General features: G+C 42.9%; 1 protein-coding gene across 3 annotated transcripts in view; it reads left to right on the plus strand.

The window, feature by feature from the left end:
• The window catches only part of tspan4a (tetraspanin 4a), a 127,676-nt gene that overhangs the window by 10,292 nt on the left and 93,497 nt on the right, over positions 1 to 23,887 (plus strand). Inside the window, exons 1-2 of one of the 3 annotated variants that reach the window (XM_076733068.1) lie at positions 19,799 to 20,611; positions 21,395 to 21,474. In XM_076733068.1, coding sequence (XP_076589183.1) covers positions 20,602 to 20,611; positions 21,395 to 21,474 — 90 coding nt within the window. In that variant the 5' untranslated portion in view covers positions 19,799 to 20,601. Of the gene's footprint in view, positions 1 to 19,798; positions 20,612 to 21,014; positions 21,475 to 23,887 lie in introns of those variants that run through there. The other 2 variants (XM_076733077.1, XM_076733059.1) reach the window with 2 other exon arrangements.

The raw sequence follows: 23,887 nt of genomic DNA on the forward strand, positions 1-23,887 counted from the left end.
CATTAGCGCACATGCCGACAGACAACCAAGGATCATTACCTAGCTGGCTAATGCATTCATAACTCAAAACATGTTTAATCATGCACGACAGGAGAGTTATCACTCACCTGTGGAGAGCAGCTACCAGACTCCAGGGTGAGGTTGACCTTCAGGCTGCCGATCGACGTTCGGTCTCTCTGCTGCGCAGATGTAGCACTGCGTGATCACACTAAACGATACCTCAGCACCACTAATATCTGAGTGAGTGGGAGCGAGCCCTCAGCGTCTTATTACTCTTATGTCTCGGTCAAAAGGAGCTTGATCCTTGTTAAAGAGGTTAAATCAAACATGATTGGCTGAACTGGAAGGAGCCATCTGATTGGCTGCAGGTAATTCCCTTTTGGCTATTAAGCTTTCTCAGGGGAATCTCAAAACTCCCCACACAACCCAGTTCACAAGGCCAGCAGTGTGGAAATGCAGGTTCAACAGTCTCTACATCAGTGTTTCCCAACCACTGTGCCGCGGCTCAGAAGTGTGCCGTGAGAAATCATCAGGTGTGCCGTGGAAGATTATCCAGGTTCACCTGATTGGTGCTCTAAGGCTTAGAGCAGCGGTTCCCAACCACCGGGTCACGGACCAGTCCGTGGGCCATTTGGTGCCGGGTCGCACAGAGAGACTGAAGAAAAAATATTTTATTGATCATCAGAGTCTGAAAGAAGTTTTATTTTGAAAATCAGGTGCATCCGCCTGAGCCTCTGTGCACATGTCAAACCACTCGTCTCGGTCAATATTGAGTTGTATTTTTGATAATTTGTTTTTATTCGTTCTTATGCCGGTCCGGCAAATTATTGCTTTACGTGAAACCAGTCCGTGGCACGAAAAAGGTTGGGGACCGCTGGCTTAGAGCACCAATCAGGTGAAATCTTCCTGTGCGTCTTTCTACAATTCCTGCAAGAATATCAGCTTTGTGTTCAACTAAACAGGTCCAGGTTTCACACTGAGTGAGTAAATTGAGACTAGATTTTCATTATATTTCAGTAATTATGCTTTTTGTGACATTTTTGTTTGTAATGTAAAAGATGTGCCGTGGCTCAAAATGTTGGGAAACACTGCTCTACATGAATTTTACATAAATATTTATGTGTGCATTACATACATATATACACATATGTATTGACCGTCACTTATATATGAATCCTGAGATGCATTGTGAACTCTTCTGCGTGTGTTCATTAATACTTACACTGATCTGACTTCATTGCGCTGGAGGACAAAACGCCTAATTCTGCCCTTATTTGTTGTGCTTCTATCTAGGTCTGTGATATAATTAACATTCACAGGCTGCCACTCCTTAGTCCACAGTGACTTGTTCTCATTGAGAAGTTCACAAGGTACTTCTTTACTGCTACAGCCTGCGGATTAGTTGCCATGGAAACAAAGCTGTAGGAAGTCGGGAGGAATACGTTAGCCGATAGTTGTGTTTGCTTCTTCCAGCCGAGGAGACGTTACAGAAAAGTTTGAGGTGTTGTTGACAGAGGCTCGGCGGCTCTCGGGGACATGAAACGCGTCTCTCCTCTCCCTGCACATCCAGCTCTCCGGACCTCATTCATCACATTTGCTTTTTATGTTTTGGTAGAGATTTTGGCTTTTTGTGCTTCATTTATGGTGATTCATTCACCAAAAGCCAGATGGAGAGCTTCAAAACAAACTGTGTAATGTTTAAAACAGAGCAGAAAATCGGAGACCTTGCATTAATAACCTGATAATTCCCTCATGAATTATTCACAAAGAGGAGCTATACTGGATGTTTGCTTTATCTATCCAGCACGCTGTACTATTCCCGCCTTAACCTTGAATTGTTTGCATATTACTGACTCGGTCCAGATTGTTATGATTGGAGTCTGCAGCTTCGGTTCATTAGTGCTTCAAAAGAATAGCTAATAGTGCTGCAAATCATGTCTGATTTCCAAAACAAAAGGTATTACATCCTGTTGTGCAGCCAGTGAAACACAGCCTGAGCTCATGTCACTCTCCTCTGTCACAGAGTTTTGTCACGGCTGTCACAGTCAGGTGTTTTCTCCATAATGATTAGTTTGACTCCTGTGATCAGAGCTGACACTGCAGAGCCTGGTGGTGATACTGGAGTCACTGGAGTGCCAGCTCGCAGTCTGGAGGTCGGCCACCGGGGGCTAAACGAGCCACTGAATGAGTCTGTGGTGAAGGGACGGAGCTGGATGACGTCCCTCCGTTCATGCTCAGGGAGAGCTGAGACTCTAAACTGGCTGAAGATGCTGGTCTGAGTAAAATGTTGGTAGTGTTCCGTGTTTTTCTTTGTGGTCAATAGATCCTGTGAGACTCCCAAAACCAACAACGAATTGATCCAAATACAGATATTACCGCTGTAGCCAAAGCCTGACAGAGCTTATTCCTCTGCAGCACAGACCCCAGCGTTTCCCAACCTGGGGGGTCTGGACCCCAACTGGGAGTCATAAAGTACATTTACAGGGTCATGAGATGATTAACAGAAGAAGACTTCTATCAGACTTTCCTATAATCTTTCATTTGTTCGGGAAATTTTTACACCTTCAGGAACGACAGAGAGGAAAAATCTTTGTTTGGACTGGCCACAGGTGGTAGACATGTGCAGCAGGTGGTGAGGGGATGCAGGTACACTTCAGTTTGTTTTAAAGGGCCTCAAGCCAAAGAGACCTCCACTGTAACTGAGCCACACTGTCCTCTGTGTATGAATATTACATACACTGTCCTGCTGCAGAGCGCCAAAGCTGCTGCTCCCCCAGCAAATGCACTAATTAGTCCTAAAAACTACAGTGCCCATCTGTTTTAGAGAATGACTTTTCTAAAAATCTAATTATACAGTATATTTGCGAAGACGATATATATCTTCAGCAGGAACAAATATAAGGTTTTTCATTTTTCACTGAGCTTGAGAGATTTACATTTTATTTGCTGGATTTTGCAGTTTGAAGGTTTATTGCCAACAGAGTAGATTCTCAGTCAGGACCCTATAAATATTACAGATAATTCACAACAATCTGTCATAGTTCTGCTTCACGATATGAACATTACTAAGGATTCTTAAAATAACACTTGTCCAGATGTTAAACCCTGACAGGCTAAATGTCTTTCCTTTTATCACTGCTTTTTGAATATGATTAGTTTGAAGGGGGAAGTTTCATGTCAAATAATTGATATGGAGGTTAAATCCTAAATGCCGTCATTTCGATCACAGAAATACTTTATGGCATTTCAACAGGCGACTGTGTCAAAGTGAGAAACAGGATCAAAACAATTATTGGAGTACAAGCTGAATAGATGAACATCTTAATAAATCATGACTGAATCTACAGGGTGAAAATATTACTTTGACTTCCTGTCCCCCTGCTGTTCATCTCAAATGAGCCCATTGACTCGTTGATGCTGTGACTCTTTTTAAATGCTCCTCTTTATCCAATGGATTGAACACCGAGTGCCACAGACAGGGTAGAAAAGTGTGAAAGACGGACTAACACTGGAGTGTGGATACCCAGCCGGAGCCCGACGGGACGGGTTTGCACAAAAATGTAGAAACGGGATGGGGCGGATTTTGTTGCCTGTTGACACGGCGCTTTAATCATCAATGCAGATAACAAGGAGGCAGGCTTATGTGAAATGTAAAATGCGTGGGGCTCTGATGGGATATGACAGCGAGGACATGGGGAATTCAGCTTTGCAGCGATAAGGGGGGTGCAGGAAGCAGACTAACAACAATTGCGTAACACACTCAGTACTCAGCTTCATTAACTGTGTCGGACTCGGACAGAAAATGTGTCCCGAGCCGAGCTCTAACTAACACCCAGCTGGTTTGTTGACAATGAGGAACATGGAATAACGACAGCGTGATCCTTGTGGCATGAAAAAAAAAGGAAAAGAGATTGAAACCAAGTCTATGAAAGCTGCATCTGCACTGGAAATATCTACAAATGGGTGACAAATCAAGTGTAAAATGTCTAAATTGTGAGCTGTAAGCCCACCGCAGACTTCCGGAAGAAGTGTCTGCCTTTGTTGGAGTTTTTCTGAGAGTTTGAGTATCGTGCAGGAAGCCTCGTTGCTGTCTCTTGATCTCCACAAAGCATTTCTGTATTTTTGATTTGTAACACCAGTCACAGTTTTGTTTGTTGTGTATTAATTCATTTAACGCATCACGCACTCGTAATGCAGCCTACCTCCACGGAGCTCACTGTCACAATGAAACATGACTCTCACCACACAACAAATGCTCAGCTAACAGTCGTGTTGATAATTGGTTACGGAGGCGTCCTGTGCTCTCGAAAGAAAGTCGAAGAACATCCATTGTGTTTCACAGTGTGCGAGGCAGGGAGTTACATTACAATAGCTTGTGATTGCTCGTTATCAAAGGAAACAACATGTGTGAATGTTTTACAATACGAGGTTGATATGAAAGCCAGTTTGATGATTTGGATTCTTCATGATCTTGTTTTTTAGATGAAAGAGCACCTATCAAAGGACGGCACACAACCAGTCAACTGCTGCGCACAAACTTAAAGAAAATGATCCAGTTCAGTGAAACGTGTAATTGCATTTGGAACAACATTTGCGCACATTGGATGATCAAACTCTTTTCTCTCTGGCAGCAAATTACTTATTGCTCAACACTGATTGCTGTTAACCAGCTGACCCATGCTGGATCAGGGCAGATTAGGTGCTCTTTGAAGGGTCCTGAATCTGTTTCCGGGCTGGTGCTAAAAGGGAAGATGTCTTTAAAAAGTGTGGACAAGGATTGTATCTCGGTGAGAGAAAAGTCCTTTAATTGGTCTCCAGCTTCCCATCACTTCCTCATTATACTGCAGATACTTTATGGTAGAACGAGCAAGCAGTAATAGTACTGACACTCATTAATGGTGTTAGCTGCAGAAAGTCACAGTAGCACCACAAGTTACAGCTTGGCAAGCTACAGTGATTTTCTGTTGACAGTGATTTTCTGTTGACTTAACTGTCAAGCTAATGTGGCAAACACAATGGAAAACACAGTTTGCATCATTATTAAATAGCATTTTATCAAGTGTCAAGTCAGATATATTGACATTCATGTTGTCAGTTTAAGTGGGTTCTACATTAGCAAGCTAACGTTAGCGCTGTCATTTGGTTCAGTTAGCTATGCAGCAGTTAGGCTACATCTGGCAGTTACTGGCCATAAACAGGCCATTTAGTAACAGCTGATCTGTATGTAAGAACTAGTTTGTGTGGTTTAACCTGTTTTGATTCAGTGGTGTGCAAATCTTTGCCTTGTAAACAGAAAACTTACGAACAGTTTGTGCATTGGCGCCTGGTCTGGTTGAAAAGCTTTGTTTAGTGAATCTTCTGCATTCCTGGATGTAAAAGCAAATAAACATTATATTGTTTGTATTGTGCAGTCTGCCCCTGTGGAGGCTAACATTAATTGCTGTTGGGTGACACCAGTTAAAGACCGGACTCACGATGCTGAGATGCAGAAGCAAACATCAGATTAAAAACCACATACTGTTTGTTTTTGTGATAAGAACATATGTGACATCCTTCTGTTTGATTTGCTCTAACAACTCTTAAAGGACCTGTCTGTTTGATATAGTGACATCTAGTGGTGAAGTTGCATATTGCAGCCAACTGAATACCCCTGGCCTCACCCTCCTCTATGGTGGCTGTTCTCTAGAGTCAGTGTTTGGTTTGTCCAATCTGGGCGACTGTAGAAACATGGCGGTGCAGCATGATATAAAGGGCCTATGCACTATTACATTCCATTTTTGCCAATAGACCCCCTCAATCCGACACAGTGTAACTTTAATTTGAACATATATCAATCCATGTGAGTAAGAACAAGCGTACAAACAGCAATCATCTGTCTCCTTTACTTTATGAACATATTTTGTTCTCTTCATTATGAGGTTTATACGGCTGGATGTTTAACATCAGCATGGAAACACAATCAAAAAATTACCAAATTATGGATAGTCCTAAAACGCCTCATGTCACTGTGGGCGTAAGAATTGTTTACCCCACCGGTTTTTCAGCTTGGCCGTTTCTGACCTTTATCCCAGTAGCCCTACAAAACATTGCCACTAGAGGGATTCATTAAAAAATGCTTTGTGTCATCATTTTGCAGCCACTGAGTTGCAGCACTCGTGGTTGTGCTAAATCAAGGAGAGTTTTAGAGCCTTGTCAGTTTGCAAAAGAAAACCGCAGATGAGTTTGTGTCTGCAGCTTAAAAATACTTCTGCAACAGGTATTCTCATACCTTAAAATAAAAATGCATGCATGATACATGATGTGATTTTAACACTAACAGACATAACCTGCTCGGCTCCCCGCAGCCTGTCAGGTTAAATAAGGCAACAGTGGATGCCCTTGGGACTCCAAGTGCAGCAAGGTGTATTGTATCTGTGTTTTAAACACTATTGACAGCCTCAGGAGAACACAATGGTCCAAGGCCCTTGAGGGAAGATGGAGGTCACACACGTGCACCCTAACACAAATACAGACTTACACAAAGACATATCAACTGATGGAGCTTGATCTGAGGTGTTTCATGTCTGCTCTGGGGACTTCACTGCCGGTTATCTCTCTGGTGCTCTCTGTCTTGCGGATCAAACAGGTTTGACTGCACAGAGCCACCTTTCTGAACACTCCTCTGATGAGATTACTCACACCGGGATTTGGGCTGTGTTTTTTTGTGCATGTGTTTTGATGTGATACTCTCGTAATGCTGCGGATGAGGGAGGACAGATGTCTGTGTGTGTGTATGTGGGCCAGGCTGAAAAAAAATGAAACGGTGGATTTATTCGAAATGTTATGCCTGTTTATTACTATATACTCAGTGAATTCAAGGAAATTATACAACAGTGACTGGAGCAAATGCAAATTATTAGATTCAGTGCATTATGCACTCATTCAGCTAAATTAATACATTCAATCTCCACACAAAGAAACTTGCTTCAAAACCATTTGTGAAACAGTCCAAACACTCTAAGACATTAAAAGATAAGAGCATGTCTCATAATCAAAGATCCTGATTAGTAAAATACTCTGTGAATACCCTGTGATTGGACATCCACCCACACGCATTGTGGTTTTAAGCACCCAAGAGTCCACATACTCACTAGCAGTGAATGTTTCTGTATAATGAGCGATGCCAAGGGGACAATCAAAGACCCGACTGGCAGCCCAAGTTACATTTAAGACATTTCACGCTTTTCAGACTGGAAAGCACAACGCGCGCACAGAAATTGATTTCCACAAATCAGATTTAAACCAATGATTTGATATTCGACTCAGATTTAAAGACGTGTGTCTCAGCCTGGCCGCGGAAATCAGATTTCAGAGCGTCTTGTGTGCGTGGGCATGTATGGCGTTGAAATGAGACAATCTTATTTGCTTTTCACTCAACGCCATTTGATACACAGTGAGAGGAAGAAAAAGCACTCGAGAAGCAAACCTCTAAAGCAACACAGCACACCCAGTTTGACTTGCAAACAAGTATTAGTTGGATAATTTCGGTGAAAGAGGATATTGTTGACCGCAGTGGGACGTGAATAGATTTGTTTTTGAGGAGTTTAATCTGGCGTCATGTGCTACATGTATGTAGCTGTCACCTAGCTCTCTCCATGCTAACAGAGCGGGGGCGGGTGTTCATGCATGTGAGCCATAGTGAGCTTTCACACGTGTGAGATGCATGTTTGTGTCTGTGAAATGGATGGATACATTTACAGAGAGCCCACGCTGCTTCTCTCCTCCCGGGGGGATTTTTTCTTCTGTTCATGTCCATAAATACATGTCCACACAGAAAGAATATTTGTCTGTTCTTGGGCAACGTTTGACTGGCAAGCAGGGTAATAACCTTTCCGCTAGAGGGGATTAGTAGCAGAATGCAAATGGCAGATATGACACATATGCATACATCATGTTTGCAGGTGTGGAGGTTTTCACGCCAGCTGCTCAGAGGTGTTGAGAAGAGATCAGAATCAGTGGTGAGGCTGCTGACACCACATACGACAGCGATGTTTGATGAATCAATGCATGGGGGTATTAATGAAAATGAATGGATGGAGATATTTATAGCAGCTGTAAATTAGGTTTGAAAGATTTCCTCACTGTTTGTCGCCGGCTGACTGATGCTGCATCTGGATGTCATTTCCTTATCAATTTGTAAAGTGAAAGAAATTATGAGATCAAGAGATTAAGTCAGAGATGGCGATTATTAACTATTGTGTGATCATCGGCCATGAGTAATTATATAACATGAACCGGACTAATGAGAGAGCGGCATGGCGTAAATAATGGAAGCCAGTCGTCAACAGTGTTATCCTGTAAACGGTTGGATATGTTAATCACTAGCCAGCGACATTACTTAATGTACACACATACGCCCAACCATTAATCTGGCCTGTTGTCTTCCAGAACATGTGTTCCAGTCAGTTCTCACAGCTTGTACTGCAATGTGTTCATGCGTGTTTGTAATGTGTGTTTGTACATTTTGGTGGCCAATTCAGAATGTTCCAGACTCAGGGCTCGGTGAGGATGTCCAAAAGGCACGTTAAAGGAATCGTTCCACATTTAGGGATGCATGCTCTGAGAGTTCGATGAGAAGACCGATATCGTTTTCATGCCTGTGCAGCAAATATGAAGCCACAGCCAGCAGTTTCTTATCTTAGCATGAAGGCTGGAGGCGGGGGGAAGCTCGCCTGCCCCCCCCCCCCCCCCCCCGAAGTTGACGAAATCTACCTGCAGCACCTCCAAAGTCACTAATTAACATCTTGTATCTCGTTTGTTTAATCCGTATAAAAACCACAATGTGGAAGTGACACACTGCGATTTGACGAGGGTTTATGTGCCAGACTACTTCTTGGCAAGGACCAGTACAGTCTTCCTGTCACTGTGTGGTTGCCAGGCAACCACCAGAGACCTTAATTTGTATTTTTCACACTTTGTTTTTTTTTTGTGCTGATTAAACAAATGAGATATAACACGTCAAATTAGGGGGTGCGTTGGCAGGTGGATTTTTTTTTTCTTTTATTAACTTTGGTCAGAGCCAGGCTAGCTGATTCCCCTCATTTCCAGTGCTTGTGCTAAGCTAAGCTAACTGGTTATATAACAGGCAGAGGTGACAGCGGCATTGATCCGCTCATAATAATTCTTGTCAAAAAAGCAAAGCATATATTTGAGAAAAATGGCCTTAAGATGAAAAGTAATTTGTGACGCACAGAGGAGACAACAAAAAGGAGAAAGAGGATGTGTAAGCACAAATTTAGGTACAGGGGCAGAAAAAATATTCTAAGAGCTTATTGAGAAAGGATTGAGTTTGAAGTAATTAAATCCCCAGAGCACACGCAGCTACAAAGGTGTTTTATATGAGCTCTGGGTCCCTCATGTCCTTTTTTCGCTCGTTTCAGTCAGTAAGTGCTGCTTCTCTTTGTCGATGCGGTTCGTGTTTCACACATTTTGTCATGACTTTCTGGATCATTCCCCTCGAACATGTCAGAATCATGCAGTTTGTTCTGAATGATGCAGCTGTAGTTTGGTCACAGATGATTTGGCCCCTGGAGCTCGTTCGTAAATCAAGGTGCTGATTACCAGACCTCTTTCATCGCTCATAGATGCTTCTGATTAGCCCTAATCTTGACTTACCTACTGAGCTAAATTTTTAATAGTGATTTAATTACTTCAGAATTAAAGTCACAGTCATTTTCTATTATTCGCCTGGCTGCTGCAGTCTTATTATTTATCATGTGACTGTACCCAGCTTGGCCACTGAAAAGCAAGGGACAGCTCTGCATGCAGCAACTAGGATGTATGAATATTTTAAGACTGCACCACAAACATTGTTTGAGTTTGTGTTTGTAGTGTAATCACAAGTTGACAGGCCTTCTTTAAATATACATGGGAATTATGCACATGTCTGTTATTAAGTACTTTATTAAGGCGAGATCTACCCATTGTTACTGGTGTTGTCTCATTTGAGAACAAAAGGGGACACGTACCTGCTGATAACAACTTTAAACCTAATTAGTTTTCTGTGGAGGCAGCCTGTGCTATAAACATTGTATAAATAATTAAAGTTCAATTTCCTCACTTCACCTTCCCTGATGATAGGTAATTTACCTTTAGGCCTTTAGTCTGCACCAGCGCCAAAATAAAGAATGGAAGATGTTTATCCTTACTTACCCAGGCTGGGTGTTTGGTTGATCTCACCAGCTGCCGCTAAACACTCACCAGCAGCGACAGGAAGGAGCGAAAATTCACATGATGGTTTCTGTTCAGCAAAATGACTCCTTTCACGATGAGGCTGATGTTATTCGATGATGCGTCGGTCATCAATACTTATCAACCTGCCTGTCGTATCTGCAGTGGTGGAATGGAACATCACATTCATTCAAGTGCATATTTGAGGTACTTGTACTTTAACTGTATGGATTTTATGCTACTTTATATTTCTACTCATTTCCGAGGTGAATATTTATAATAATAAACTTTATTTGTAATCCTATTGTTACGAATAAAGTTTTTGCGTGATTATTCATTTGTACTTGCAGTGTACTTCCACTACATTTCAGAGTATGCTTTTACATTGAAAACAGTTGGTTAGCTTGTTGGTTCACAGAATATGATGCAAAAACTACCCAGCACCGTAGGAGGTTGTTAAAATAAGCTTTGCCTTGACCACACTGAAGTGCTTCTTACATGTTATTGCATCACTAATAATATTCCACAACACTCTGAATGGGGACATTTTGCATGAGTACTTCCGTACCTTCACTTAAGTTTTTTAATGCGTGACTTTTTCTTGTAATGTAATATTTTTATAATGTGGTATCTGCACTTTTACTTAAGTAAAACACCTCAGCACTGCTTATCTGTGACACTCCACGAGCAGATTTGTTCCTACTGAAGACAAAAATCTTTAAAAGTGGTCACAAAAGCTAATTTTAAAATCCTGCAAACACTCACAAACATCTTTTCTGATGGCTCTGAGTTCAGTCACGCTATGGTCAGAGCTGCGTGACAAACTTGTGAACCAGTAGGAATGATACGAGTATTAAATACCCTGCCCTAACATTTGCAAATGGAGCATGAAGCAAATGTCAATCTCAGCCTGAGCTCACCTAAAAAGAGACGCAAAATCAGCCTAAATAAGTAAAAACACAGTGGGTGTGAAAGAGCTTTAAAATCAATAGTTAATTTCCTAAAACAGCTGGTGTCATGTCCCCGGTCTATGGGAAACTGAGACATAACATCCTGCATGACTCCCACACTCTTCCCACTCCCAGGAAAGGCCGGCTGCGCAGTCCGAGTCAAATTTCAGTTTATTAAGACTTCAGGACTGAGCAGTGCCCACAACAACCTCCATAAAAATGGCCGATTGGTGCGTCATTTGACTCCTCTTCCACATAAAAGTGGACCAATCGCGCGCCGCCTGCTTCAGTCAAGAGGAACAGGTCGTCATAATGGAGAGCAATGACGGTCATGATGGAAATGATTACAGCACAAAGCATCACTGTTGCTGCAAGTAAAGTGCTGGTGGAAAACTGCTAATCATGTTCAAGTTAATGTGTTTACTTTAGCACTGAGTGCACCCTGAACGCCTCCCGCTTATCTCTGACGTGACAGCTGCTCGCTCTCCAGCTCTGAAACTTTAAACTCAGTGCAGCGTATTGAAACATGACGCTCCCGAGCTGCAGTCAGGTGTGACACTGTCCCCTAACGAAGGATACATGGAAATCACTTCCAGTTTATGGCCGAATCAAAGTGAGATGAATTTTATTGGTTGACTTTTATCATCTGTGATAAATAACTAATCAATTTTCCAATCAGGGCCAAGCATAAAAATGCCATCCAAAGTGGTCTGTAGCTGCTCTGCTTTCATCCTTCTTTTAGTGCATGTTGTGCAAAATTTAAGTGTGAATATCACCTGAAGCAAACAGGGAAAAAATGATATTGGGATTAAAATTAACTACAGTGGCCACGTTGGTTGTAATAAAGGAACAGTGTGTTTTCAGCTATTTTTTTGCAACAAAGGAGCTTGAAGGTACAAAGGAATAAAACATGTCAGGCTTTGACTTTTTGTCCAGCAGTGGATAAAATCATTGTTGCTTTTGGTCGTTTTGACAAACAGTCCCAATCTAAGGTCCACTGATGAGCTTCTTCTGGAGATTTCCACTTTGGCTACTTGAAGAAACTCTGGAAAATGGCAAATAGCTCCTCATTTACACATATGGCAGACACCGAACAATGTTAGCATTTATTTGAAGTCTTGTTTCTGGTCATTGGGTGAATATAAGTCCAATATTCACTCTTTTAGCTCCGTTTTTGGTCTTCACCAACTACTAAGGGAAATATCTGGCTCTTAAGCTGCTAAATGCTCCATTATGTTAACCAGCTAGCTGCTAACTTTGTCTCTCTACCATTTGGTGTCACAAGCAGCGGGTTATCAGAGATTGTCCCTGAAAACAGCAGCCTGGTATGGCCAGAACAATGCCATGAAAGCAGTGACAGGGTCGACCAAAACAATGATCTGAGAGGTGCTAAAAAGCTCCATATTAATGGGGTAAACTGGTTTGTCACAGTCAGACAGCGTCCCATTCCACATTACACACTTGATTACACTCGTTTGATCGGTCTTTAATATAAACATTTTGATAAAAGCAGCTTCTCGGTTGACAGTCCGTAAAAATCTGGATCTCAAATTTGCATTTCTTTGTAAATCTACTCTTCACGGTCAAGAATAAACGTTCCTGCTTTAGAACAATATGGACTCTGACGAGCCTTATCCTCTTAACAGTGCATGGCCTGGCACAATGTGTTAGCTGTTAGGTCTGTGGGCGGCCTCGTCCTCGGAGAGTAATTTCTACTTTAGGCAAAAACTAACACAACTAACCAGCTTCAAGCCAACAGCAGGGCAGCGGGGACATTTTAATATTTATTTGTGCTGATGCACAAGAATACAAAACACTTGTCTTCATTTCTGTTTTCTTCTTTCCACAGTCAATGCAGGTAGGCGTATAGAAACACTCTTTCCTGCCACCCACGTCCAAACTCTTTGTATAAGCAGTATATTTGTTTGGCTGTAAGCGTGCCGTACAGCGTAATTACATTTCACCGTGTCGGGTTACACAACTACAGACATCAATGGGCTCATCCACAAACACATCTCGCCTGATGAACAATTGGTTGGCTCATATGCTTTCCATGGTTACTTAATTGTTTTGTGTCCCCTCATGTAAAATCCCCTTGTTGAATTAATATACATTAATTAAATCTTTCAGTTAACAGCAGTAATTAATGCTAAATCATGCTGCACAAAGGTATTAAGTCACCACATTCGACTAATGGTGATCAAGGTGTGACTCATTCATTTTTCACTCTTGTGCTTTGTGGAGTCGTATTATTCGTTCACAGTGGTTAATGTGCGCGGTCATTTTGGAATTCATGATTAATTCACAGCTACTTGGTAACGTAAGGGTGATTCTGTCACAGCTCTGCAGCTTATATTAGTGCAGACTCACTGTAACAGTGGTGTGACTCTTTGGAGGGCAGTATGAGTGTGTCCATCAGCTCATTGGTCCAGAGCCAAACATCGTGTCAACGACTGGATGAGCTGTCATGAAATATAGGACAGACGTTTATGGTCCTCTGTGGTGGAAGAAGTATGAAGATCATTACTGAAGTATAAAAATACTCCACTGCGAGTAGAAGTTCTGCATTCAAAGTTTAACTGGAGCAAAAGGCCATAAGTTATAGGACTAAAGTCCACATAATGTGTCAAAAGTGAAAGTACTCATTGTGCTGACTGGCTCTGGTTAGCGTTGTGTTTCTGTGTGATTAAAATTACTACTGCAGCCATTTAATAGCCTGATAGCAGAGGGAATGAAGGACTTGAAGTAGTGGTTTGTTCTCCTAAGGGGTACATTGTAATACCAGCATGAGGGCATTACAGCGAATTCACTGGATAGAACATGGTCAGATTGGCTGATAATTCATTTTGCCTTCTGGGCCACCTGTGTCTCCCACAGGGAACACAAGTCTCTTTGCCGGGCTCCAATTATCTTGGAGCAGACTTTCACAATACTGTTTCAGCTATTCTTGTCCTTCACAGACAATCTGTAACCCAAACCATAAGGGATCATGGGTTAAAATGACCACTTCGTTAAGGTTTGTAGTCAGGGTTACAACAATAAACACACGGTTAGGGTTATGGAACAACTAACTGTGGTCATGATTGAACATAAAGCAATGTTGATTGTGAGCTGAAACAGAAAGCAAACAGCAGCCCATTGAGCAAGTTTTTTTTTTCCTAGGATGGTGATGGAAAGACCTGCCCTTCTCTGATTGTCTTAACTTGATGTTGTTCCCCTAACCAATCATCAAACATCATGCCTACACCCAACCAACGAGGGGAATGAGTACCAGCCAGAGTCAGTCATCGCCATCCTAGAAAAAAAAAAAAAATTCTGTCATGTTCATGCTACCCTATCAGACTTACCCTGTTTGTCACAGTGTGTTACACTTGTGTTACACTCACAAATTCCACACTGTTTCCCCCACTGATTGATAAGAATGGATAATAATCTAATGATGTTTGTCTATAAAGCGTTAAAGCTGTGAAGGTACATCATACATACATTTTTCCTATTAACACGATGCCATATTGCTATGCCAACAGTGCTCAGAAATGTTCCTGCGACACCAAACAAACCCACCAATTTAGAATCCTGCCTGACTGTTGTCAAGTATGTGAGGCCACATCTCCTTGCAGATAAATTTAGTCGCAGTGGAAGCCATAGTTTTGGTCCTGAATAGCGCACATTCGCAGACAAATTCACTTTTTTGTTCTGTTGTCACTGTGCATCAAAATTAGATCAGATTTTTATTCATAACATACAAAAACATCACCCTGTTGTGTTCTGAAGACTCACAAAAGATATAGCAGAGATCTTTTATTATATTACCATTTCCACCAGAAATCTTTGACATAATTTATTATTTGATCTTGTATTTTCGTCTGTTATTAATTCTGCACGGCAGGTCTCAGGTTTTACCAAACACTTTGTCATATCTTCCATTCTATTTTACTTTCATCACCCATAAATCTCTATTTTCTCAGTGAAGTGGATCTTAAATGCCTCATGAGTCGGCCTGGTTAGGTAAAATGTGTTTATTTCCCATCAGAGCTGTTGTTATTAATCTTCATGACTCTGATTCCTCAATGATCTTTTCAGTCGTGCTGCTGTGAAAATGTGCTTTCAGTTGGCTCGTCTGCCTCTCACACAGCTGTGTTTTTGGACAGTGACATCTTGACAGCACCTGAGCCTGGCAGAGTCTCCGGTTCTGATGATTAAACACTGGTCACGATGTGATATTCTGGTCTGCACATTATTCAAGGCCAGTAAATGGCAGGAACTGTTGTGCAGACTTTCAGCAAAGCGGCATTTGAAGGTGTTTCGTGGGGAGTTTTAAGGTTAACGATGAAGCTGTTTTCAAGGAAAGATTCAAGCCAGAACACTTTTAAGGTCAAGTGTGCAGGATTTAAGGGGATCTATCGGCAGGAATTGAATATAATATTCATAATTATGTTTTCATTAGTCTATAATCACCTGAAATCATTGTGTTTTTCTTATGATTGGGGCCTTTATAGCTACAGAGGGAGCAGGTCTGTCACTGCATGTGTGAAAACGCAGCCCTAGAAGGTAATTGGTTGGGAATCAGAGTAACCCATCAGTCAGGTGTCAGGACCTGCGCTGCATTGATCCAGCAGGATGCACAAAGGGTCCTCTGCCATGTAGTCACTGCCAGATGCTACTTAATCCTGAACACTGGACCTTTCATTTGGGGATCCATTTAGGTGCTTTAGGTATAATTAGCGTTGTATTGCGAGTACAGTAACATGTAGAGGTGACAGCATGTGATAGATGTTTCAACAGCTGCACTTGACGTGACCAGCATTGGATTCTTTTAAGGCCAATACAAATTTGACTAAATCTTGTTGTATAAATATACAGCATCAAATTATATCTTATACCTCGATCCGTTTGCGAAAAGGCCTTAAAGTATAATCACAGTAAGAGATGTAATTTGTGGGCTTGTAAACATGAAAGCATTGAGTTGTGATGAAGAGAAAATGGTTTATTTTAGATAACATGACGATTAAGGTGTAGAAATAACTGTTTTTTTTAAAAAAAATTGACAGCAAGCAAAGCTGCTCTTGCCTTCTGTGTAGCTGCATTTCCATTAGAATTCACATAATGGACGCTTGGTTGAATCGTGACGCTGTAACCTTGATTTGCAGCCTCCTACTAATGTCCAAGGATCAAACCGTTTGCTTTAAAAGAGACACATAAAGTCTGAAGATGTTATTTTCCCAAAATAGCATCATATTAAAAGCGTGAACTGAAATGATTCTTTGTGGTTGCATAAGCCAAAATTCTACGAGGCAAACAGCTCTAAATAATTTGCCAGTCTTGTGGAAAGCCATTCTCATTTCATATGCTCATACGCAGCTGTGAGCGCACTGCAGTTATCCTTGTAGTCTGCTTTGTCATTTAGCGGAGATATTCATAGGAGACTCATATTCCAGCTTTAAACAAGGGAAAGCAAACCAGACTCCTACCCCTTTATGGCTGCATGGAGACTGGAGTGCAGCACGGCGCACTTTGTGTATCTGACTGAGCACATCAGTCCATTTACGTCCTTTTGTCACATCACAGCGCTTCATGAGGAGATTTAACACGTGGCCTTATTTCGAAAGCCTCCGTTTAAACACAGAAGAATTGCATCATGTTGTGTGTCATGTTTCCTTGCTGCGGCCGAAACCTTTTTTTCCCATCAGTGTGTTTGTACATGCTGAGGACATCAAAGCCGCCGCCGCCCCCGGGAGTGCCGCTGCACATTTACTTTGTTTGTATCCTGGTTTGTGTGTGTGTGTGTATAAGAATCTGGGCTAGAGTTGTGCTGGTGCGGCGGTGGATGTGTTAGGTGAGAGGATGACATGTATGACTAGCAGTGAAGTGTTTTGCTTTGCAGTGTCACGTTATGCTAATGGTAAGCCACTTACGGACACAACGGTATAATGAGTTCCCTGCTGCGCTCATTCCAGCCCATATTTCTCATGAAAGTGACAGCAGATTGTGCAAATTACTGGTGTAATTGAATGGGATGAAGTGCAAAGCAAGACATATTTTTCAGATGTATTGTGATTCATCAGTATGGGGCATGTATGAATAAGCACGCTCAGAGGAGGTGACGGATTTGGTTTGTATTTGTAGAGAACAGAGTTTGGCTGTTACCTTTGTTGAGTTACACACACCGAGCTGCATGGTGGATCAGGTGAAGTGTGCGTCTGTGGGCGTGTTTCCATGCACCTGTTGTCATTCACATGTTTTAGTTTGCTCATGAAAACGGCTTGATGGAAATGACGACATTTGAAAAAAATCTCTAAATGTTGCAGAAGTGTTTTTAGGCTTGTCTGAGGTGGAGAAGCTGATGCGTCAGTAAAAGCAAAATGTGACAAATGCAACAGAAACACATTGTGAATAAATCATGATGAAAAATACAAATGCCATGTTGCTGGAAATGTGCACTCATTTGCATATTTTCTGTGAATTCTGTTTGAATTTGTGCAACACTGGGATGGAAACCTGGCTAATGAGAAGCACACGCTGTTAATTTAGAGGCTAAACTAAATGATAAAAAATATGTTATGTGCACAGAGAACACAAACCTCATAAACAAGGACAGATGTAATGTTCCAGGCTTTAGCAAATTGCTATTTTCCACCCACATTTCCTGAGCAGGTAGGTAGAATCATAAAATACCGAATCAGACAAAGTGCTGAGATAATCAATAAAAGCATACAAACACAATCATCCTCAGAGACCCAATTTCAGGACAGAACTTATGAAGTAATTGTTAAAGTTTGTCACAACAGCTAAGCTATTATTTTGTGCAGTGCCGTTCCGTGTGAGATGATTTCATAGTGCCATTCCCTTTAGTTTGCTGGATTTTTCCAACCTGCTCTCATTCCCAGGTCATCACGGCGACCAGAAAGCCTTGTGTGAAATGTTCACTGTTTGGTTAGCTTTAGGAAAACTCATGGTTTGTGTGGTAAAAAAGAACATTTTCGTATGTGATGTAAGTACGTTAGGTAAGTTCAAATTTGTCATCCTTGACTCAACTGACACACAAACCCGATCTCCTGGGTGAAAGTCGTGTGTTTTACACATCCATCCACGCCAGCCTCCTCCTTACACACACATTTTCACTCTTTATACGATGTCACCTTGTTCTGAGGGTCTCATTTTGCTGCAAATGGGTTTACATTGGCGTTAGCTGAAAGCCTGGTGCAGCTCATACAGACGCTGAAGGGTACCCGTGCATCTGTATGACGAGGTATATGTGATATTTTGTTTTTAAAGAGCTCTTCATTTATTTTGACTCCTGTGTCGCGTCTTGTCAGTTTTCTAGCAGCTAATGTAAGATTGTGAAAGACCAGTGGTCAAGTTGTGATTTTGATTTGATTTCCCGTCTGCTCCTAGACTAGTCATTAGTCATTTTTTGGCAACTCATCACACAGCTTCCAGAAATCATTTAACTTGCAGCTTTTCCTTTTTTTAAAAAAAATTGCTCATTAATCCTGTGTTTCTTGTAATTGCTCGTGTTTAAAATTGTTAAAATCAAATGGAGTTGAAATTCAAATAGCATGTGCTTAAGATGCTAATTTATGCAGCAGAACAGCAGCCAACCTTGGCGTGATGTTGGGACTTTAGCTCTGTATTTCCAAATGACCAAAATGCTGCACCGGTTACTTATCAGTTCCAAGATCTTCGGGAAAAGACCATTTTCATAGATATAGTCCAAAATCTCTCGTATCTTTCTGATATTTCCTCATACCCTGTAATGGAGATAACCCCATTAGCCAAACTGTTGCGCTAGCTCTTTACAGTCAGTCGCTCTCCCCGGTCGCAACCTCCACGGTCTGACAAAAATACACACAGGAGACAAAACAGAAATCCATTAAATACTTGATGCGGCCGTGAATAAAGTCAGTACCTCTGCAGCTTTGAAACGTCCCTGTGGACTCATCAAGCCACTGACCCAGATGGCTGTCCGGCCGCGGAGAGCGTGCAGTTATTTCTCGTGAATGTTGGCAGCGGTGTGAGCTTCCCGCTACGTTCATACAGACACACTTTAGCTGAGTTGTTTTAGAGTGGAAATCTGTGCCAAGCGTGGCTACACGGATACTGTATGACCTGAGCCCAGGTCCAAAGGGAGAGAGGGGGGAACAGAACATGACTGAAGCCAAGCGTGCAGAGAGCAGCCTGGGTTGTGTGCAAGAACAACCTCTGCATGTGGAATGAGTTCCAGGCAGGAGGCAGAGAGGAGAGGAGGAGGAAGCACTAGCGCAGGAGCACTGGTATGTTAACAACACACCAGGTTTCGTGTGCATCTGTGCGTGCACATACACTCTGTGTGTGTGTGTGTGTGTGTGTGTGTGTGTGTGTGTGTGTGTGTGTGTGTGTGTGTGTGTGCGCTGTCTGGTAGTTGGTGGGGCATGATTGGCGTGAGCACGAGGGAGGATGGGGCTGCGAGACAGTGATTGGTCGTGCTTCCTCGTAGGGTGTGGCCAGAATATGAATGACTGCTCCTGCCTTTCGCGCTGCCAGGTTTTGGGGACAGTTACTGAGGAGGGATGGGGTGTTTGAGATTGCGCGTGCAGGAGGGAGAGCGTCGGAGCTGGTGAGGGAAGGGAGGAAGGAAAAGGGGGAGGGAGAAAGAGAACAGGAGCTTGTGAGAAAGAGAAAGAGGGAGGGAGCTTCAGGCAGCAGGACTGGACTACCGCTCAAACGCTGCAGTCTTTCTTTTGCTTCTCTGAGGAAACTGTCTTTCTCCTCTCCCTGCCCGTCTCTCCTCCTCGCTCCTTCTTTTCTCGCTGCTTGGCCATGACCCCGGCGGACACCTTATTCTCCTTGCCCACCTAGAGAAGAGGAGAGAAATGCTGTAGCGGAGGAGAAGAGGGGACACCGCACACTTTGCTTCTCTGATGAGAGTCTGGAAATTAATTAACCGCCGTCAGCAGAGAAGGGGGAGCGCAGAGAGGGGCTCAGAGTAAGGTGCAGGAGGAGAATAAGAAGGAGTTGAAGAGGGCGAATTGCTAGATGTGTGAAGAGCAGACTGTGGAGAGGCAGAGTAACCCCTGGACACTTTTCAGAGACAGAAAGGACAAGTTAGGGCGCAGGCAAAAGAAGCGAGAAATTGGGCAAAGCGGGCATTGAAAGGGGATACTAATCTAAATTTAAAGCATGGTCCACTCACACGCCTCATTCATCCCGTCATGCTTCTCGACCCTCCTCTCACGTCCCTGACACCATCCTTCCCTCTCATCTCCTTGTCTCGTGTAGTTTTCCATTTTTTGCATGTCAGCAAAAGCACATCGACAGCCACAAGCACATGCTGAACACTCAGCCACAGCGAAGCGTCTCATTCTCCAGCGGACGCGTGAGCTGTTACTGAGTAAGAGAAGTTGATTGGCTGAAGCGGGGGTGCCATTACCTCCAGCCGAGAGCACCTGCTCAGGAATTTCTCATGAGACCAGGTAGGACGTGTCTGGATCGTTTCGCCAAGCCAAAGCAGCTGGAGCGGTCGAGCCGAAGCCCTCCAGTCGTTTCCCTGATTGAACTGTTACGAGATGAAACTGCAAACCAGCTTATCTCTCAGAGCATGACACCTGTGTTTGAGCGATTACAGGGAGGGAAACAGGGATATGCAGATGTGTGTGTGTGTGTTGGGATTACGTCCTAAAGACACAGAATTACACAGGTGTTGCAGCAGGATTATACAAAGTCTCCTGCTGAATATAGTGGCACTATAGGATTAAAGAGAGGAACTCCAGTCAAGTGAATGGCAACACATTATCTTCCACAGATTAAGTCAGATCAAGTGCGAGCACGCTTGGGGTATAATTAAATCAGTCATTCCAGGGTTTGATAGGGGTCATAATTATTTTGGGGGATAGTTGGAAATCCGTGTCTCAGCCCTCAGTGGAATAACTTCTGGTCCCTCATTGTGGACTTTGCTCAGACCTAAACTACACAGACTGACGATTGCTAACTCTGAGGGGCTCGTTCAGCTTTCATAATGAGACGTTCGAGCACAGACGAAACTCCGTACCGGCGCAGTCCGTCTCTGGACAGCAAACCCGACACGCCACCGTTCACCTCTGGCTTTCACCGCTTCAGTGGGGAGTTTGAGTACAAGCGGCCGCCGTTCGCGTTTGGCTTCCACACGACAAAGGGGCCGCAGACGTCCAAGGGGCGCTACGCCCAGGGGAAGAAGTATGTGGTGTTTTACCTGGACCTCTCCTTCATATTCCTTCTAGAACTGCGGCGCTGCAGGATGGCTGAGGGTTGCATGATGGCCCTGCGATACGGAATGGTCTTCTTCAACCTCCTTTTCTGGGTGAGTCCTTGATCTTAAATGTTCCTATCTGAGTGTGCTTTGGGGATGTTTGCTCGAGCAGAAAGTGGTGTTTGACTTTCTTGATTTTTTTCTGTTTCTCTATTACTCATATGCTTTTTTTAATACATCTTGTTCAGAGGGAGCTCTGTTATGTGTGTGTCTGTGCAGCCAGAGTGAGAGGAGTGAGGAGGGGGGAGTGTGAGAAAGAGACAGATCATGCATTTAGATCATGAGTACAAAGCCCACTGTGTGGGTGAGTCGAGCTTTTTCTGTTGCCTATACAGTACTTTAAGTGTGGGTGTTTACTGTATTGTTCGCTGTGTTAAGCTTTGGCATATTTGGAGCTGCCGTTGTTTGCACACTAGTTAATCACAGTGTTACCGCTGTGCTGTAATTCTTCACCTGCCTCTGCTTCACCCTCCTTCCTGCACAGCGACGTTTCTCAGCCCCGGCTAAGCATCTGCTGTCAATCTGCTCTATCTGGCCGATCGTATCTGTTTGCCGTGGGGATGTTTGAGCTCCGTTGTCTGTCTGCCTCTGATCAGTCCTTCTCTGATAGCCCCACAACAGATCACTTTCATTTGCACTGTGAAGCCTGTCATGTTCCACAGCTGCGCCTCACATTTAAGGACCTCGATGCCTGCTTCAGCTGTGTTTTCTTGACACGCGCTCCCTTTGTGCGACGCCTCGCAACTTGTCACAGAGTTTTGAAGATGCTGGCCTCTGTGGTTACCTTTCTGGGATTACTTTGATTTGTCACACTTCTGGTCTTACTCGTGATGGAATGAGATGAGGCCTTGAACTATGTAATGCAATCTAGCGGCCAAGATGCAATTTCCCTCGGGGAATGAGTGACCTCTTCACCTCCACATCGCCTGTCAGCTATAAACCGCTGTCAAAGAGGGGGCGCAGTGCTTGTTATTAGTGCACTCTGTGTGTGTGTGTGTGTGTGTGTGTGTGTGTGTGTGTGTGTGTGTGTGAGACCACTGGGTATAAATAATGACCACATGACCACAACGAGCCTTCTCTTCCTGAAAAGCCAATCATGTTATGATCCTCCAGGTAAGAACAGAGGAGCTCTTTCAATTTAAAGGCTACCTTTGAAAATAAGGCATAATAAGTCTCAGCAGCAGCTCATGGCTAATGCCAGACCTCAATGTCGCCACCATTCCACTAACAATTTGCAAGCTGCTGCACGTCGGCTGGTTCACCCAAACCCAGTTTTTCCTCGTCTCATTTGAAATTTAGACTTGTAAGAGGGTGGCTTCAAAGGTGTTGAGTGTGACCTCGATATTCTGCAGACAGTGGAGTGAATGGGATGGCTGCTCTTGAGCCCACAGTCAAAACAAATTATATGAAGACTGAACCAATCCAATTATGTTCGATTTCTCATGAAGTCTCACTTAAATTATTATTATATAGATTCTTTACATCTGTGCAAACTCAACAAGCTGAACTGTTAATGAGTTTCTTAATATCGTGCAGAGAAATTTCTGCTCTGTGCAGCCTCATAAACAGGTTTAATGACTGGACTTGTGAGCTGGTTGCTTTTTTTGTGTAAAGTAAGTGGTTGGTCAGCGTTCATCCAAGAAGTGTTTTTGCAGAAAGAGATTTTGTATAAATTTGTGAAGATGACAGACATCAGAGTAGAATGCGGCTCGGATGGTGGCCATGCAAGAAAATAATTTTCCATTTTGAAAGCCTCTCACAGGATTAGAAATGTAAGCAGTAATAGGCAGAGATCACTCTTCAATGTGATGTATTGATTCCACATTAAAGTTGCGGGTCTGTAAACTTTAATATTATATTTGTGATAATGGGCAAAACAACAAGCAACAAGAACAAAATGAGGATACAGCCAGGAAAGCTGTAAAAAGGTCCGAAAATTGCTGCTTCAAGCCCGTCAAATGTGAGAATTTCCTGCTTTTCACTGTTTAATATCATCCTACATTGAGTATCTAGTATGGAACAGCTGTTTGAACAATGAAGAAGTTTGAATACATCATCTTGAGCTCTGGGAAGTTGTGATTATTCACACTTCTCCAACATGAAAAAGCCTCAATGATTAATCAGTTAACTGAAAACAAAACAGACAGATGGGGAATCCTGCCATGGCCCTACTCTGCCTCTGATTGGCTTACCCTGATACCCTGCCTAAACCAACTAATCCAACCAGTGGAGGCAACGAGTACTAGCCAATCAGAGGCAGAGTAGGGTCAGTAAAGTTTCTTTTTTGTCTGATTTAATTGTGTTTATTGTTGATATATGATTGGGTGTTTTATTTTGAAAATTTACTGGATTCTCTATGCCTGTGTCTGACTTCCTGCTCTGTGCAGCTTGATGTGACATCCGTCTGAAACAAACTTGTATTCTCCGTGGAGCAGAGCGGAGAGGCGTTCAGGGAAGCTTCTGA

This window comes from Chaetodon auriga, chromosome 1 (assembly GCF_051107435.1).
Source record: "Chaetodon auriga isolate fChaAug3 chromosome 1, fChaAug3.hap1, whole genome shotgun sequence".
In the NCBI taxonomy this organism is placed as follows: Eukaryota; Metazoa; Chordata; class Actinopteri; order Chaetodontiformes; family Chaetodontidae; genus Chaetodon; species Chaetodon auriga.